At 45.3% G+C, this 13339-nt stretch overlaps 1 protein-coding gene across 1 annotated transcript; it reads left to right on the plus strand.

Moving 5' to 3' along the window:
- Positions 1 to 2420: 2420 nt before the first annotated feature.
- Positions 2421 to 13150, plus strand: LOC135232831 (zinc finger protein 599-like). Its single transcript, XM_064294297.1, has 4 exons — positions 2421 to 2707; positions 3776 to 3902; positions 5839 to 5934; positions 7740 to 13150. Exons 2-4 carry the CDS (start codon positions 3776 to 3778, stop codon positions 8984 to 8986), a joined length of 1470 nt encoding a protein of 489 aa, XP_064150367.1. The 5' UTR covers positions 2421 to 2707; the 3' UTR covers positions 8987 to 13150.
- The last annotated feature ends 189 nt before the right edge of the window (positions 13151 to 13339 follow it).

Consider the following 13339-nt stretch of genomic DNA (forward strand, 5'->3'; position numbering starts at 1 on the left):
TTTCTGTTCTGATGGTTCCCATTTCCAATCTAATTTCCCTGCCCCCTTAAAATCTCATCTTTGTTTTCAAGTAATTGTTTACTATTTTTGTCTCATGTAGGTTATTTTTTAAAGGAGCGCAGTACTCATGGATGATATTCTTTATTTTGTGAGCCATCTGTTATTTAGTGAAAAGGTGACCTGAGGGGCTAATTTCAGTTCAAGGTTTAAAGAGTATTCAGGATAATAGTCTTGGGGAGTCCTCCAGTCTCAACTGGTCCTGTAAGTCTGTTTTTTCTTTAGGAATTTGAGATTCTGTTTCACATTTTCTCCCATTCTATCAGAGTCCATCTATCATGGCCCTGGTCAGAATGGTCAGAAGTGGTAGCTGGGCACTATCTAGTTCTTCTTGTTTCAGGGTAGATGAGGCCCTGGTTTGTGTAGACTCTTAGTCCTGTAGATTAGCTTCTTCTTTGAGTCTTTGGTTTCCACCCATAGGGTTCCAATGGCTGACTTTTTGGAAGTAGGTCTCCAGGCCTTTCTTCTGAGCCACCTCTGGGTAGACTTGAACCTCTAACTTTTTGATTAGCAGACAAGTGCATTAACCATTTTCACCACTCAGAGACTCCCAAGTTTAAGGTATATATTCATCTAGAATTATGAAGAGGAGAGCTTCAGGGAAGAAAGGGAAGAGCAAAAGTCCAGGCAAAGGGAAGAGAATATACAAAATACCTGAGGCAGGAAGGGTTTGAGTTTGGAGATCCTGAAATAAAACCAAAGCAGAAAGGAGTAAGGTCAGCCTAGGCCAGAGAATATAGACAAAGAGTACATTTATGGAGAATTACATTTGATAAAACTGAGTTATGAACAGTTGGGAGAAATATTTTATTTAAAATATAGTATTCAAATATTTGAAGATTGGATTGAAAACATAAAAGGTAAATTTCAAGCTCTCATATATAAAAAATAACATGCTGGATCTAAACATAAACTAAAAAATGTCCAAGAAAAAATATGATCATGACTTTTTTATAATTTTGATCTGGGCAAATCATTACAAAGCATGGACCAAACCAAAAGACATAGTGTTTTGACAAATTTGAATTCACAAACTCTTCTGTTATGTTGAAAGAGACCCAAATAAATTAAATAATGACCCAGATCATGGTGTCCAGTAAAGCTGTCTTGCAACTGTTTCACTAAGCCTAAAATTATTTCTGATGATCTGTGTGTCTCTGGCTTCATGTGAGAGATTTTCAAAGCTGAAACTTATAAAGAACTATTTGCCACCTACCATGGGACTGTCAAGGATTTCTGATCTTGCAATATTATCAATAGAAAGTGAGTTGGCAAAAGGCATTGATTTTGATGAAGTAATTCACACGTCTGCAGCTTTGAAGACCAGGAAAAGAAAGTTCTGGTTAGGTCGAGAGGTTCACTAACTGCTGAAATGCTTGTGTATCTGTTCCTGTTTATTTTTATGGTATTATTTCATCATGAATATATTTCCATACGCATTTGTCTACAAATTCTACATTATTTGTGCTGTTATTGATTATGCAAACCTAACCCATTAATGTATCTCATATAAAGGTAAAATGTAACGTTAAAATGAACATCATTTTAATGTCGTTTTTAAACATTTTTACTTCGAATTCTATAGTTTTCTTACCAAATTTCACTTTAACTACATGAAACTATGTAAATATAAATACATTTAGGCTGTGCATATGATATTGTAATTTCAAGGTGTGATTTTAATTTTGCTAGTTGATTGTCACCACTATTGCCATTACATTCAATGATATATGGGAATTATTATTTATGAGTAACATTAGTACAAAAAAACATTACTAAGGATTTTGTATGGTCTGGTACTGGAGAAGGTCCATGTGGTGGGTGACACCATGAGTAACCACACTAGGTGACACCAACCCGAGTGATACCACTGTATACACCTCAAGTCCTGTGACTGTAATTGCCCCAAGGAATGGCAGAGATATAAGTGTGAAAAAAAATTATAGATACTGTTTTGGTCTCAAGCAAAAAGACAGATTTCTCTGGTTATTACATATAGTCACTATTTTATCCATTGATATATTTGGGGTTCACGGGAGACTGATGTAACATCTATAAAGATTACAGCCTTGGAAACCTTACAGGGCACTGTACTATAGTGTCGCTAGGAGTCGGAAACTACTCCACAAAAGGCAACCTCGGCGATCAGGAAACCCTGCACTCGCCAGAATCAGAGTGCTTCCCTTTTAAGAGGAAGCATAGCACCGGCCCCTTCCTGTTTCCCAGCGCCCCTTTCGGTGCCTCAGAGCCAAAATCCTGGAGACCGGAAAGAACGTCCCTGAAACGGCCGGATGTGAAGTATAAACCGTACTATTACCCAGAAGGCTGTGCGCGGTGAGTCCTCGTGAGCTCGCATCAACAGGCGATAAGCCAATGAGAGCCCAGGACGCAAACTGGCGTCAGGGCGGGACTTCCGGTGTCCTGTCATGGTCGTTACTTGCTTAGTGGCTGACCTGTTTTAATTTAAGGGCGGCTGTGACTTGTGCTGCGGCGCCGGGCGGGACAGGGCGATGTGGCTCATAGGACCCCCCTCCGCGCTTTTGTAAGGCCTTGGGGCAGGACTCACCTTAGCGCTTGGGGTCCCCCGGATCGCCTGTCTGTCACGTCCGCTCCGCTCGCAGTATCCTTGTCTCTGAGGGACTCGGTGAAGGTGAGTCAAGGCTCCCCAGGCCTCACAGAACCGGCACCCATCCGTATGGTCCCGGCGACCCGACACAGGGGACGCTGGTCTCTCCAGGGTATTCGCCCTTCCCCTCCCTGCTGTTGGATGTGGGCGTCTGGGGGTGGATAAGTGATCACTCCGGACCCAGGGTTCGCAGCCCAGGCCAGGGATTTTAGGAGAGGGTTCCCATTTCTGGCAGCCAAGTGGATGCGATGTGGACGGATGAAATGGGGCTTCTAATCGCGGAATCTCTTTAAGCCGCGTCCTGTGCCCGGAACAACGCGCAGGGTGGAGCGCGGGCTGCAGAGTCCAGAGCTCATGGTGCACTCAGGTCGACCTTCTTCCTCGAGCTGTATCCTTGATCAAGTCCCCCGCCGCCCTTGACCTCCATTTATTCTTGTCTCAACAATTCCTTTGCCTTGTTTGCGGGAATTAGGGAGCCCTGGTAGCGCAATGGTTAAGTACTCGGCTGCTAACCAATATGACTTATTGGTCAGTGGTTCCAACTTAGCAGAAGAAAGACCTGTCGATCCGCTTACATAAAGATTGTTATTGTTTGGTGCCATTGGATGGATTCCAACTCAACGACCCTGTAAGACAGAGTAGAACAGCCCCATACGGTTTTCTTGGCTGTAATCTTTACAGGAGCAAATCGCCAGGTCTGTTTTTCCATGGAGCAACTGGTGGGTTTGAATTCCTGACCGTACCTTTTGGTTAGCAGCTGAGCGCTTAAACATTGGCCCACCAGGGATCCTTCCATAAAGATTACAGCCTAGAAAACCCTGTGAACCAATTCTACTCAGACTCAATAGCTCATTATGAATTGACTCAATGGTACCTAGCAACGAGTGATGACACATGTGTGATATGTCCCCAGTACCTACCCAGTGCGGCCTGTAGCTCTGAATGCTGTCAGGAATTGGTGCCTCTGGCCATGGTGATCTTTGGCACTACCCTAAGTAGATACCAGTCCCTGGGCCACTCTGGACTGTCACCAGTGACCAGGCAATCAGACTGGGCCAAGGCCAGTGATGTGGCCTCTGTTTCACTTTCCAGATGTCAGTGACTTTTGAAGATGTGTCTGTGACCTTCACCCAGAAGGAGTGGGGGCAGCTGGATCCAGCCCAGAGGACCCTGTACCGAGAGGTGATGCTGGAGACCTGGGGGCTCCTGACCTCGCTGGGTAAGGCCTCACCTTTCTTCTGTGTGGGGGAACTGCAGCCTCCATGCTGTCCTCTTCTGCTGGAAGACCTCTCTACAATGCCTAGCATGTCCTGTTCCCACCTCCCCAGTCACCCTGTGTCCATCAAACATTGTTGGGCAAGAAATATAGTCCATCTCAAAACTGTGCAAGTACCAAGAGTGAAGGCTGTGTTAGAAGGGCATGGGGTGTCTCATAGAACTAAGGGTAGGACCTTCAGCTGAGCACCGTGAGGGGCTGAAATCAGGAAGTGAAATAGCCACGATTATGTCCGGGCTTCTGCGTCTCTCTTTTTTATTTCTCTTTGTGAGTCTGCTTATTCTGCTCTCTGCAGATTGGTCTCAGGAAGTTAATAGCAAGAAGTGGCCACCCCAGTCCTCACTCTTGGAGACCCCCAGATTTTTTTGTGTGTACTTCTGTCTGTGTGCTCATATCATTTCTGTGTTTCTTTGCCTTTCCGACCATCTTCGTGTGGATGTTCTCATGGCAGAAAATGCACCCCCCCACCAGCCTACACTTCCCTTAACCTCTTAACCCCAGTTTCCAACACAAGCAGACTTTAGCCTGAGATCCTAATTGACTTGCCTGACTTGTTTGGGTCAAGTTCCTCGTAGCCCACCTAGCAGGGTCACAGGTGGTGCATAGTTCTTCAAGAAGGGGATGAGTTAGACCACTAGGAGGTGTTCGCCCGCAGTGCCACCCATATCCTTCTAAACAACACAGTCTCAGTTCAGAAGCCTCTTTGACTCCTGGTGATGGCACAGACATCACTTGTTTCCCATGGCCTGGGCCACGGTCTTCTGCAGACATGGTAAACAACTTTACGTGGTGCACGTACACATGATCAAATGACACGGAGAAGCAGTCAAAGAAAGCCTTTCTTTCTTCCTTCTTTTCAGTTTTCTCTTTATTGTTAAGAGAGAGTTTTCTTGCTGAGTCTCTCTTATTGTTAGTTGATGTCAGGTCGGCTCTAACTCATGGCAACCTCGTGTAAAACAGAACAAAGTAATGCTGGTCCTGCACCATCTTCACGATTGTTTTTGCAGCTACTGTGTATTTTGAGTACCTGCCCACCTTAGGGGCCTATCTTCTACCACTAGATCAGACAATATTCTGTTGTGATCCATAGGGTTTTCACTGGCTAATTCTTAGAAGTAGATCACCAGGCCTTTTTTCCTAGTCTCTCTTATTCTGGAATCTCTGCTGAAACCTATCCATCCTGGAATCTCTGCTGAAACCTATCCATGATGGGTCACCCTGCTGGTATTTGAAATACTGGTGGCATAGCTTCAAGCATCACAGCAATGCTCAAACCACCGCAGTAAGACACACTGACATGTGGGTGGTAGCTGAGTCTCTAGTGCCTCTGTAATTGTGGCTAATTTCCTTTTCTACCTTGAGCAGGCCACACAAGCTTGCTGGGACTTGGTAGCATTATTTTGATTTCATTCTTGAATTTTGATGCTAACTTCCCACTTGTACCAAGTGAAACTGGTTTGTGCATTTATTAAAGCAATGCGAGGTTCTGTTTTTCAGTAAATATATTTATGAATAAGTTGGTCATTTTGAAGAGCAATGAATAGTAATGGGCATAGGTAGTAGTCCGTGTGCGTGGATCCCTGTGTCCCATAGCTGCATCTGAACAGTTTGCGTTCTAGAACATGGAGCTCAAGGAGCATGGGTGCTGCCTAAACAGTTAAGACACCTAACACCACCTTCTGCAGCCTCTGACAATCTAGTATGATATTTGTCCCATTAGTTTCTGGGTCACACATAAGCTTTTTTTTTTTTTTTTTTTTTTGCTTGAATAGGAGCAGCCTCATTCTGAAACCCCATCCCTGTACTGAAGAACCAGACTGGACTGAGACAAGTCTTTGAAGCTTTACTAAATCTATATGTTGTATTTTCCCATGAACAGGGAAATCTCTTCCCAAACCAGAGCTGATCTACGGACTTGAACATGGGCAAGAGCTGTGGACAACAGAGAGAGGCCTCGCTCCAAGCACCTGTGCAGGTGAGCTGTCACACACTGGCCAGGTGTGGGTCACAGCAGCCTCAATTGTGAGGGGACCACTGCCTCTGGAATTTCATGGGAATCTTCTTGGCACCTGTCTTAGTTATCTAGTGCGGCTATAACAGTAGGTGCCTTAACAAACAGAATTCTATCTTTTAACTGTTGAGGAGGCTGGAGATCTGAATTCCGGGTGCCAGCTCTAGGGGAAGGCTCTATCTCTCTTGCCTCTGGAGGAATGTCCTTGTCTCTTTGAGCGTCTGCACCTCAGTGATCTTTGTGTGGCTTGGCCCATCTCTGCCTGCTGGAGTGCCTTGAATCTCTTTTATATCTCTAAAGAGATTGACTCAAAATACACCCTACACAAGTCCTGTCTCATTATCATAACAAAGACAACCCATTTTCAGATGTGATTATAACCACAGACATAGGGTTAGGACTTACAGCACGTATTTTGGGAGGACGCAGTTCAATCCATAACAGGGCCTGGGGGGCCATGGAGCCCTTTGACATGGTCCCTCTGTCCTCCTTCAACATGTGGTTCACTGGCATTGGGGGCAGAACCTGTGTGTTAAGAGTCAGGCTCTTGTCTTTAACTGCTTGGTCTTAAAATCTGACTTTGCCCCTCACCAGCCTTATAAGCCTGTGCTCTTGTAGGATATCTCCCCTCAGTTGCCATCAAGTCACTTCCAACTCAGGGTGACCCCATGTGTGTCAGGGTAGACCTGCCCTTTTTTTTTAACTTTTTTTTCTTTTAATTTTTACTTGTGGTTGAGAATATACAGAGCAAAACATAAACCACTTCACCAATTTCTGCATGTACAATTCAGTAGCTTTGATTATATTCTTCAAGATGTGGAATGATTCTCACCCCTTTTTCCAAGTTGTTCCTCCTCCACTAATGTAAACTCACTGTCCCCTAAGTTTTTTGTCTATTCTTTCGAGTTGCTGTTGTCATTCGATCCCATAAAGATAGTTCTTAAAAGGGCATAATGCTCAAAGCCTACATTGTTTACTAGTTAAGCTAAACTATTGTTTGGTTTTAAGAAGACTTCAGGGGATATTTTGGTTTAAGGTTTAAAGATTATCTCAGGGCAATAGTTTCAGGGATTCATCCAGCCTCCATGGCTCCAGAAAATTGGGGTTCTGCTCCATAGGTTTTCAATGGCTGATTTTTTTCAGAAGTGGATTGCCAGGCCTTTCTTCTGAGATACCTCTGAGTGGATTTGAACCACCAGCCTTTTGGTTAGTAGCCAAGTATTTAACGATTTGTACCACCCAGGACCTCAGTATATAAGATAGGCTAACTTTAAGCTAGCTACTGTAGTAGATAAACTTCAAAATATCATCGCTCCACACATCTTGTGGGTTCGTGGAAGGCTCTGTCTGCTTGGGCTGCAGTGCCCCTCCCATTGCCTCTCTCTGGCTCCTCCTGTTGCTCTGTTTGGGCTTGTGGGCCATCTCCTGTGGGCAGGCTTCGTTCACTTTCTCGTTCCCATTTGGCCGAGTTGGGTGGCCTTGGCTGTACTCTCAGCATACCCTGAGACACCCCCTAGAGCACACACAGTACAGATCCCGTCATCATTACTCTGTCCACCCTCCCCCAACCTCTTCCAGGCTTCCCCTTAAAGGTATTAGGAGTCAAAAACAAAAGAAAGAACTATGCAAACCCGTGTGTCATTGGTGTCAAAACCCTGTGGACCTCAGGAGCGCCCGTTTCATCCTCACTTTTCCGGGTGAAGTTGTGATTTTTTTCGTCTCTGTTGACATCGCTAATGGGTCCCTTTGTGTATTGTCTTCCCTTCCAGGTGACAAAACACAATCCAAGACCCCATGGCCTACTGCTTATCAGCCGGCCATGGCTGAAGGAGCCTCACTCCAGGAACTGGCTCAGGGAGTCTCAAGGGACTCCAAGTGGGTTCGAACCAGGAGACGAAAAGGGCCACCAGAAAAGCAGGAAAGGCTTTTGAGGACAAGGGTAGTGCCCCAGAAGGAGATCCGCCTTGGAGAGAGAGTCCCTGAATGCAGTCCTTTGGGGACACATGGTAGTTTGTACTCAGGAGACTCACAGGCACGAGGCTCTCCAGGAGATGCTTGCCAGGAGCGGGGCTCAGAAGGACCAGGTAACAACACTTTGATTCATGCACGGAAGAGCCCCTGTGAATGCCAGCAGTGCAGGAGAGGGTTCAGCAGGAATTGCTTCCTTATTAAACATCAGCAGAGTCACACTGTGGGGAAACCCTACACGTGCAACGAGTGTGGAAAAGCCTTTCGTGAGAGAGGAGACTTTGTTCGACACCTGATGATCCACACTGGGGAGAAGCCATACAAGTGCATCGAATGTGGGAAGGGCTTCAACCGCAGCTCATACCTTACGCAGCACCAGCGGATTCACACTGGGGAGAAGCCCTATGCATGCACTGAGTGTGGGAAACAGTTCACCCACCACTCCAATCTTGTTCAGCATCACAGGACCCACACTGGAGAAAAACGCTTTTTGTGCAAAGTATGTGACAAAGCCTTTTGTGACAGTTCTTCCTTAAATAGACATAAGAAGATTCATGCTGACAAGAAGCCATATGAGTGCAGCGAATGTGGAAAGGTCTTTGCCCAACTCTGTGCTTTTGTTGGTCACCAAAGGACCCACAGTGGAGAAACACCCTTCGAGTGCAAAGAATGTAAGAAAACCTTTTGTTACAAATTTTCCTTAACACAACACATGTGGCTGCATACCGGAGAGAAGCCCTTTGAGTGCAGTGAATGTGGGAAAGCCTTCAGCCTCAGGGTAAGACTGAGTCAGCATCAAAAGATCCACACTGGAGAGAAACCCTACGAATGCCACGAATGTGGAAAGGCCTTTACCTTTAGCTCAAAACTCAGTCGGCATCGAAGGATCCACACTGGAGAGAAAGTCTTTGTTTGTAAGTGGTGTGGGAAGGCTTTTGGCCAGAGGGATTACCTTAATCGACATCAGGTAACTCATCGTGAGGAAAGACCTTTTGTAACCACTGTGGGAGATCGTTTGGCTGGGAAAACCATCTTATTCGCCACCTGAGAATTCCTACTGAAGCGAAACCCCATTATGTGTCACTGCTGTGAGGAAGCCTCCGGGCCGTGGGGGAGATGGAAATCTCTGTCACACATGATTGTGGTGGGTGGGCCAGGAATAAAATGCTTTATCTCAGTGCTCATCTAATAGGACTTTTGAAATTGATGACATTTTTATTAAATTACAGGTAGCCCTGACTTACGACATATTCACGAGTCACAACGAACTGCACTTATGACTGTCTTTTTTTTTTTGTACCGCTCATCGTTAGTAATATGTACTACATACAGTGTTATAGCATATAATTTGCTGATGTTATCGTTCTCATGCCAACCCCCAAAACAAAGATCAGATTTATAAATATACTGATAATAAAAGGCAATAATAGTGAAAACTCTAAAAATATTGAGGTATTCTGATAATAAAAGGCAATAATAATGAAAACTTTAAAAAATTTGAGGTATTTGACTTATGTCAGAACCAACTTATGACAGAGTAGTTGGAACTGAACCCCATCATAATTTGGGAATTGCCTTACTTCCCATTTGGTTTTGTAATTCTTGGGAAGATACGGAAGAATATGTAGGGGCCCCCCCGGACAGGTGGGGAGTCGCACTTTGACCATAGCAACTCCTGGGAGATAGGGTGCAGTAGTATAAAAACACTGGGACTTGCCTGCTGAGATTCTGAAACCCCAGACCAGTGAGTTTGTGGAAGAGTGCCAAGAACTTGGGTGAGCAAGCCACATGCTGAATTTGGAGTTTTAGCCACATCCTGAACTTGAAAAAATTAATTTCTCACCTTTAAAGCCATCCACTTGTATTTCTGTTACAGCGGCACTTAGCTAACTAAGACGTATTCTCGCCACATCCTGAACTTAAGTAAATTTCTATCCTTTAAAGCCATCCACTTGTATTTCTGTTACAGCAGCATTATAGCTAACTAAGACTTATTCCCTGCCGGGTTAGAGAGGAGAGGAAATAATTTGGAAGAATTTGAATCATTGCTGGCTTTGAAGATGGAGAAGGGGGCCCATTCATCAGTGAATGTGGGTGGCCTCTAGATGCTAGGGACAACCCTCAGATGACAGCAAGAAATGGGAATCTCAGTCCCCCCAACTGTCAAGAACTTAGGCTCCATCTCTCACTGTGTTCATTAAATCTGGCCATCTGCCCGGTCATTTTGGATCACCTTATTTGCAGGTGTGGAGGAACAGGAATGTTGTAGCTCCAAGGTAGTAGTTAGGCTTGTTTACAATCACCATGGAAACCTGAAGCCTCAAACCTTGGTCACAATTCAAAGGGGCATGGTCAAGGTCAAACTTGGGCGGAGGCAAGTCTCCCACCTGGCACTGTGATGCCAAGCAGCCCTTCTGCTTGTCTTGGAGACGTAGGCTCATCCCTGCATGCTGGACTGCTTGGCATTGGCAAGTCCCCAGGAGGCATTGTAGCCCTTTGGGAGTGTCTAGACTTGGAGCTCTCCTGATGATCAAGGGCAAGTGATTGTGTCTGAGCCCTGAGTATTTCTGTAAAATGTGGGGAGAACTTCTGATTCTACGGAGGAGAGTGAGCTGGTACCATGGGGGAAGGTGGAGGTAGGAGGTGGAAAGGGGAAGGACTGTTGGGATTTGTCACTCTAGGGCAGGCAGTTGTTAGGTGCTCTGAGTCGATTCCAGCTCATAGGGACCCCATGGGATGGAGTAGAACTGCCCCATAGGGTTTCCTAGGCTGTAATCTTTATGGGAGCGGATGGCCAGGTCTTTCTCCCATGGAACCGCTGCTGGGTTCAAACCACCACCTTTTGTTTAGCAGCTGAGTGCTTAACCACTGTGCCATCAGGGCTCCTTGGGCAGGCAGTAGGATGGGGCAATTCTAAAGGGTTTTCAAGTGATCATGCGCAGTCCCATTGTGACATGCCCAGAGCCTCAGCTGGGGATGGGGCAGGCAGCCAAAGGGCAAGAATCAAAGCCCAGGTCCGCAGCGTCTCATAGTGCACAGACAACATCTGGGCACTGAGGTCTCCGCTCCTACATCTACTTGGCCTTTCCTATCTCATGACCATCAAAGCTGACTGCTGAGCTGTGCACTGTCACACCTGCCCCCATCCCTGAGCTCAGGTTCAGACACAGGTCTCCGGCTCCTTCCCCACCCTCACCCCTCCACCAGTCTAGCCATCTCAGCCCAAGGCTGAGCCTGCTGTGAACAACATGCCTCTTAACTCATCTGCAGCTCCTGCCCTTATTTCCAGATTTACCTGTGGTGCCTGGACAACTGTGAGGTTCAGGTGGCCTAGGTGAGGATGGCTGCCTTCAGAATGTGAAGCACTGTAGGCACTAAGGATTCTACAGAGGACAGTGAGCTGGTGAAACAGCGGAGATGGAGGCAGGAAGTGGAAGGGCCAAAGACTTGAGATCTGTTACTCTAGGGCAGCTGTTAGGTGCCATCGAGTCGTTTCTGACTCATAGTGACCCCAAAGGACAGAGTAGAACTGACCTATAGGGTGTCAGTACCTTAATGTGAAGTGCCACATGTGCAGCGCAAATACCCTCATGGAGGACAGTATCCCAGAATTATCAACACACCATTGAATAATAAGGAAAAACAAATAAAAGATTAAAATAATTGAACTGAAAACGAGACAATGAACGAGGGTCTTTGCCTTGCTCAGGAAAAATGGACCACCAGAGAATGAAGTTGTCCAAATCCTCAAGTATTCTTCCAGATGGAAAGATGTGGGCTCTTGCCTGACATAGGAATGTACTTGATCCTTGGGAATTATCCAAGGGGCCCAGTAAAATATCCTCCTCAGAACTGGCTCAGAAATAATTCCATAGGTGATGGGAAAAAACCCTTTTCTACTAGAGTCACAAGACGCCTTGTTCACACAAAAGGAGTTTTCCCACAGGCACCCAGCATGATCTCACCAACCAGCGGATGTCCACCCCCACCTGGTCTCGTCTCCCCCCGGTTTCATATCATATCAAATATAGGACAATTTTCCCATCTTAGATTGTACTTCAGAGTGACCCAGACTCACTCCTGAAATGTATGGTTGAAAAAAAAGAACTGAATTTGCCACCAGTGAGTTTCCTCAAGGTTCAGTCTAAAGACTGCAGGTTTTACATTTGTCTTTATTGAAAAACATTGGTAGATTCTTCCATCAATAGGGAAGAATCTCAAAAATCTCAACTTGATCAATAAAACCAAGGCCCTGAAGAAAAGCCTAAAACCATTTATATTTAAGGTTGAAGATAATTCAGTGTATTATTTGGAGATTCTAAAAATGTGAAAACATCTACAGAATACTGTTGTTGTTGTTGTTAGGTGCTGTTGAGTTGGTTCTGACCCATAGCGACCCTATGTACTATTTTCACAATCGTTACCCTTGAGCTCATTGTTGCAGCCACTGTGTCAATCCATCTTGTTGAGGGTCTTCCTCTTTTTTGTTGACCCTCAACTTTACCAAGCATGATGTCCTTCTCCAGGGACTGATCCCTCCTGATAACCTTTCTAAAGTCTGTGAGACATAGTCTCATCATCCTTGCTTCTAAAGAGCATTCTGGTTGTAATTCCTCCAAGACAGATTTGTTCATTCTTTCGGCAGTCCATGGTATATTCAGTATTCTTCACCACCACCACAATTCTAAAGCGTCAATTCTTCTTCGGTCTTCCTTACTCATTGTCCAGCTTTCACATGTTGAAAATACCATGGCTTGGGGCAGGCGCACCCTAGTCTTCAAAGTGACATCTTTGCTTTTCAACACTTTAAAGATGTCTTTTGCAGCAGACTTGCCAGATGCAATGCATCTTTTGATTTCTTGACTTCCACGGGTGTTGATTGTGGATCCAAGTAAAATGAGATTCTTGACAATATCAATCTTTTCCCTGTTCATCATGATGTTGCTTATTGGTCCAGTTGTGAGGATTTTTGTTTTCTATATGTTGAGGTGTAACCCATACTGAAGCTGTGGTCTTTGATCTTCATCAGTAAGTGCTTCAAGTCCTCTTCACTTTCAGCAGTCAAGGTTATGTCATCTGCATGAGGTTGTTAATGAATCTTCCTCCAATCCTGATGGCCCTGTTCTTCTTCATATAGTCCAGCTTCTGGGATTATTTGCTCAGCATACGGAACACTAAAAAAAAAAAAAGAAAAAAAATTCAGCATACGGAATACTAGACAACTGAAAATCACAAAATTAAGGAGAATAATCCCATCTAGGTATGAGGAAAAGGAACATAACAAGGGCACACAAACCTTCAAAGGTAAGGACCAGCGAGAGGGGAGGGGACTGCAGAGGGCAGGAGAGGGGGCGGAGCCTGAGGGGGATAGGGCGGGGCCGGCAGGAGAGGGTTTGGGTGG

The sequence above is a fragment of the Loxodonta africana genome, chromosome 11 (genome assembly GCF_030014295.1).
Source record: "Loxodonta africana isolate mLoxAfr1 chromosome 11, mLoxAfr1.hap2, whole genome shotgun sequence".
In the NCBI taxonomy this organism is placed as follows: domain Eukaryota; kingdom Metazoa; phylum Chordata; class Mammalia; order Proboscidea; family Elephantidae; genus Loxodonta; species Loxodonta africana.

What these genes read in the sequence shown, in the direction of transcription:
- LOC135232831 (XM_064294297.1), top strand. Translation starts at nt 3,776, where the DNA reads ATGTCAGTGACTTTTGAAGATGTGTCTGTGACCTTCACCCAGAAGGAG. An exon ending in GGGGCTCCTGACCTCGCTGG is followed by an intron (nt 3,903 to 5,838) that starts GTAAGGCCTCAC and finishes TCCCATGAACAG; the next exon opens with GGAAATCTCTTCCCAAACCA. An exon ending in CGCTCCAAGCACCTGTGCAG is followed by an intron (nt 5,935 to 7,739) that starts GTGAGCTGTCAC and finishes CTTCCCTTCCAG; the next exon opens with GTGACAAAACACAATCCAAG.